We start from the raw sequence: 5,787 nt of genomic DNA, 5'->3' as shown, positions 1-5,787 counted from the left end.
CATAACAAATAATCAATTGCAAATTCTACAACAGCAAAAATATAATTTTGATTCTAATAATTCAATAAAAAGGTATAAAAGGAGTAGCAGTATTGTTTAGCTGGATATTATATCAGGATGATGTAATCAAATTAATGCTTACAGAGAAAAAGCAAGAAAATACAGAAAATTGAATAACACTTGTGACACACTTCTAATAGTAGTCTAGAAAGGGAAAAAGATGAAACATTTCAGAAGCAACATTTTTGGAAATACTGGCCAATAATTTTCTAAACTGGAAAAATTGTGAAATAAAGCATAAAGAACAAATTAAGATCTTGTCACCATGAACTTCTACTCTGGTACTATTCTTTACACTACTCATACGACTTGCAGTGGTATTCTGGAAGACAGAGTTAGCTTCTTACATCCTTGAATTTGAACTCAGTCATGCAACTTGCTTAGGCCAATGAGATGGGAACATCTACGAAGAAGATTTGAAATACAATTTCTCAGCCGGTCTTGCTCTCTGATTCTTTAGTTATCACCATACTTCAGATAGCTTTAGGACCCAAGAGGGAGGACAGACATGTAGATCATTGATGTAAACAAACTGCCTCTATTAGCCAGGACATGTAGATTCAGCAAAAATCAGCCAATCACCAGGCAACTTACTAGTGAATGACTAAGAGTAAAGGAATATTGGTGCTTATAATTTTTGCTCTAAGCTAATGATTTGAGGCATTTCTTACATAGTACTATGCAATAATGGCAAATCATATAAAAGACTAAATACTAAAGTTTCTAATTCAAAGACACACTTTGGTTTCTGAGAAGATGGATTAGAAATATATTTTGTATTTATGATGACAAGTAGGGCACTTAAGACCCCTATGCCTTATGTATTAGACAAATATAAAATGTATTTTAAAGGCAAGAATTAGAAAATGCACAAGCTGGAGACCTTGGAGCCTAGAGAATGATGTGGTAGTGAGTTCCTGGTTTTCTTTGGGCATCATATATTACAGATTTGGAGTTGAAAAATAAATGGCAACTTAGAAATGCCAGCAGACCTATACAAGAAAAAGTCCTAACAAAAGTCAGTCATTTCTATCAAGTACTAGGAAAGATGCATTAATCTCCAGGATATATAAAGAACTCAAAAAGCTTAATACCAAAAAAAACCCAAATAACCCAATCAATAAATAGGCTAAGGAACTGAACACACTTCACAGAAGAAATGCAATCAATCAATAAATAAATGAAAAAAATGTTCAACATCTCTAGCAATTAGAGTAATGCAAATCAAAATTACAGTCAAAATGGCATTTATTAAGAATACAAGCAACAATAAATGTTGGCAAGGATGTGTGGGGGGAAAGGTACCCTCATACATTGCTAGTGGGACTGTAAATTGGTGCAACCACTATGGAAAGCAGTATGGAGATTCCTCAGAAAACTTGTAATGGAACCATCATTTTACCCAGTTATCTCATTCTTTGGCTTATATCCAAAGGACTTAAAATCATCATACTATAGTAATGTGGCCACATCAATGTTTATAGCAGCTCAATTCACAATAGTTAAACTATGGAACCAACCTAGGAGCCCTTGAAAGGATGAATGGATAACGAAATTTATATATATATATATATATATATACATAATATTACTCAGCCTTAGAGAAGTGTGAAATTATGGCATTTGGTGGTAAATGGATGGAACATAAGAATATCATGCTAAGTACAATAAGCCAATACCAAAAACCAAAAGGCGAAATGTTTTCTCTGATATGTAGATGCTAATTCACAATGGGGAGGGCGGTGCCTAGGAAAGAATAGAGGTACTTTGGATTAAACAGAGGGGCATGAGGGGAAAGAAGGGTATGGGGGTAGGATGAATAGTAGAATGAATCAGACATTATTACTCCCTATGCATTATTTGATTATATGAACTGTGTAACTTTATATCATGCACAACCAGAAGAATGAGAAGTTACACTTCATTTATATATGATATGTCAAAATGCATTCTATTATGTATGACTAATTAGAACAAATAAAAATAAATTATGGAATTTCTCAACTAAAAAACAAAGCACAAGCTACTTCCGGGCACGGTGCGATGGCTGCCGCCGGCTCTTTGGCGCTGGGTCTGGCCATCCGCCCAGTCCCTGTGGCTCGCGCTGCCTCTGCTGAGCCGAGGGTGCGGCGCGTGTGACCCAGAATCGCGAGTGACCGAGGGTTGTGTTCCTGGGGATCCGGCTTTGAGGATGGTGCCCGAGACGCGACGAGCCTGCCCGACACAGGGGTCTCAGGAACCTGAAGCGAGAGGCAGCGTCGGCGGGTTTGGGGTCTTAGGGCCGCGAGTTCTGGGATTCTGTCTGTGTCACCCAGGAAAGCTATTGTCTACGCCTGATGGTAGAGCTTACCGCGCCGCCCTCCGCCTAACGTGCGCGCCCTACACCGCCTAGCGCCACCCTGCCCTCCTGCATCTGTCCCTGCAGCGAGCCGGCTGTGGGTGTTGAGGTGTCGCCAGAGCCCCAGGACACTAAACCAAGCCTTTCCTTTAAAACTTGTTGCAAGTCTAACCTCCTTGACAGCCTGTGCTTGAAATCCTGAAGGAATTGGACGAATATTATGAGAAATTTAAACGAGAGACAGATGGTGCCCAGAAACGACGAGTGTTACACTGCATCCAGAGAGCCCTGATTCGGAGCCAGGAACTGGGCGATGAGAAGATTCAGATTGTGAGTCAGATGGTGGAGCTGGTGGAGAACCGGACCAGACAAGTGGATAGTCATGTGGAACTCTTTGAAACACATCAGGAAATCAATGACACCACTGGCAACAGTGGCAAAGCTGGCCAAGATAAGTCAAAGAATGAGACAAATCAATGACACCACTGGCAACAGTGGCAAAGCTGGCCAAGATAAGTCAAAGAATGAGACAATCACTCAGGCAGAAAAGCCGAATAACAAACGTTCCCGGAGGCAACGCAACAATGAGAATAGAGAAAATGCATCTAATAATCATGACCATGATGACATCACCTCAGGAACACCCAAGGAGAAGAAAGCAAAGACCTCGAAGAAGAAAAAACGCTCTAAGGCCAAAGCAGAGAGGGAAGCATCCCCTGCAGACCTTCCCATCGACCCAAATGAGCCCACGTACTGTCTGTGCAATCAGGTCTCCTATGGAGAAATGATAGGTTGCGACAATGACGAGTGCCCCATCGAAAGGTTCCACTTCTCATGCGTGGGACTCAATCATAAACCAAAGGGCAAGTGGTACTGTCCCAAGTGTCGGGGGGAAAATGAGAAAACAATGGACAAAGCATTGGAGAAGTCCAAAAAGGAGAGAGCCTATAACAGGTAGTTTGTGGACATGCACTAGTAGTGGGGAAAACAGAACCAGCTAGTGTATTTATTACATTGCCACCTGTGCTGAGGTGTGAGGATTGTCAAATGTGTATTTTCAAGGAATGTTGGAGAAGGCACCGTTCCCTTCACAGGGATGGCAGTGACTCTCTCCACCTTTTGTTCTCACTGGTATATGTGTGTAAGAAGACAGTGGTCTGTGGATCAGCATTTTAGGAACTACAAATATAGGTTTCAATTAAACACTTACGTGAGTCTCAGACTGATTTTTTTTTTCTTCTGTGTGTGGGGGAATGACTTGGAAGCAACCTAATACATTGTGATAAGAAAAGATCTACCTATTTTATTTTAATAAAAAATAATGTTACATATTATGAACATTTTTTTAATCAGCTGGGTTGCTAAAGTACAGCCTACAGCACGTTCTTTTCTTGTACAATAATGTACATCCATATAACAATTCAATAACAAAGGTTCAGAGTTGGAAGATTATTTTTAAGAAGGTACATGGTCAGTGGAAAAGTGCCCAACAAGCCCCAGACCTTGGGTTTATCCCCAGCTCTGCAAAAACAGGTAAAGGGTTAAATTTTACGTGGCAAATATTTTATATACTGGCCTGATCCCCAAATGGCCATTTTTAAATGATTGGGTTCATTTTTATTATGAACCCAAAAGAAGTGGTCTAGTGATAGAATTTAAATCACGCTTTTGCTATCATAGATCATAGTGTGGTCATCTTTAACTTATGTCAAGTGTATAAATGTACATTTCCCAGAGATCTTGCTCTCGCTGTATTATAATTGGAAGCACAGCCTGATGTTGTTGTGAAACCAAGGTATGCTTCCTGTTGTGTGTGTGAGTTGTACAGGTGTGATGTCAAGAATAAATGAAACTTGGCCAGTTTGTTTATCTAGCAGTATATTTAATTTTAGCCTAAGTACTTTTTAAATTTTGTCTTATAAAAATTTATACACCAGCAGTTTAGACAAAGCCTTAAGCAAATTGTGTATTAACTGTTCTCAATATTGAAGTAGAAGTTACCTAATTGCCAGCAGATAAATTCATGTCAAAGAAGAATATATATTTAGACAGAGGTCAGGAAATTGCACCCATCAAATCCAGCCCACCACCTGTTTTTATATGACCTGTGAACTACAAATGGTCTTTATGTTTTTAAATGGTTAAAAAAGATATTTCATGAATACATGAAAATTATATGAAATTTGAATTTTAGTGTCTATGAATAAAGTTTCACTGGAACATAAAAAACAAAGCACACATTTTTTTTATTTACTAATTTCATTGCTCAAGCCACAAAGAGGCTTTGCTTCCACTAAACCCAGCAAAGGCTCAATGGGGAGCCTAAACTTGCCCCTTTGTTAGGCTGTTGGGATGCAAAGCTCACCACCAAAAGAGTGGAAGCCAATTTACCGTGTTAGAGAAGAGAGTGGATGAGGCAGAATTTTTAACCCTATCAGGCAATAATGAGCAACTCTTCTCCCTAGAGTGGATACCACATGGGGGTCCTGAACTAGAGGAGTTTAGTGGAGTTGGGGCTTTCACCACTGTCTGAGGGTAACAGGGCCACCCTCACTCAGGATTTACCAAAAGCTATGCAGGGAGCCATACTCTTCTCCCAACCAGGAAAACATTAGTACAGGCTTAGTGGAGAGCCAGAGATCCCATATCACCCAGCATTATCAGAGGGAACACCACATGGATGCCAAAGAGGCATATGGAAATTTCGTTCATCTGGCAGTAATGAGGCAATGCCCTCCATCTCCTGTTAGAAAGATTAAGCTAAAACAGAAGGTTTAAATATCACTCAGATTCTCATAAGATCATATGCTATATCCCCCAAGTTTCAATCAAGAATCTATCTCATTCCAAGAATCAGTAAGTTCTCAATTTCAATGAAAAAAGATAAGCAGTAGATGCTCACATTAAGGTATATAAATTTTAGAAGTACCTGACAGTCTAAAGCAGCCATCGAAAAGTACATCAATGAACAATTAAGAACATGCCTGAAAACAAATGTAATACGAGAAATCTTGACAAGTAGGAAAGTAGAACCAGAAAACAGAGGCTACCAACAACAAATGAATTCTGGGAGTGATTTTTTTTCCAGTTCTCTGAAGAATGTCATTGATATTTAATGGAGATTAAATTAAATCTATATCATGCTTTTGGTAATATGGCATTTTTGGCAATATTATTTCTGCCTATCCAAGAACATAGGACATCTTTCCATCTTCTATAAGTCTTCTTCAATTTATTTGTTCAGTGTTTTATAATTTTCATTGTGGAGGGCTTTCACCTCCTTGGTTAGATATTTTTGTATTTTACTTTCAGAGGTTATTGTGAATGGGATAATGTTATTTTTTTTCTCAAAAGATTTGTTATTGGAATATTGGAAAACTAAAATTCAC

General features: G+C 38.9%; 1 protein-coding gene across 1 annotated transcript; it reads left to right on the top strand.

Moving 5' to 3' along the window:
- The first annotated feature begins 2,423 nt into the window (after window positions 1–2,423).
- Window positions 2,424–3,607, top strand: LOC143640181 (inhibitor of growth protein 1-like). Its single transcript, XM_077108080.1, has 2 exons — window positions 2,424–2,843; window positions 2,902–3,607. The coding sequence occupies exons 1-2, from the start codon at window positions 2,738–2,740 to the stop codon at window positions 3,354–3,356; spliced, it is 561 nt and encodes a 186-aa protein (XP_076964195.1). The 5' UTR covers window positions 2,424–2,737; the 3' UTR covers window positions 3,357–3,607.
- Window positions 3,608–5,787: the final 2,180 nt, after the last annotated feature.

The sequence above is a fragment of the Callospermophilus lateralis genome, unplaced genomic scaffold (genome assembly GCF_048772815.1).
Source record: "Callospermophilus lateralis isolate mCalLat2 unplaced genomic scaffold, mCalLat2.hap1 Scaffold_130, whole genome shotgun sequence".
Classification (NCBI taxonomy): domain Eukaryota; kingdom Metazoa; phylum Chordata; class Mammalia; order Rodentia; family Sciuridae; genus Callospermophilus; species Callospermophilus lateralis.
Note: the sequence above shows the minus strand (reverse complement) of the source record. Positions and strands in the feature narration are given on the sequence as shown.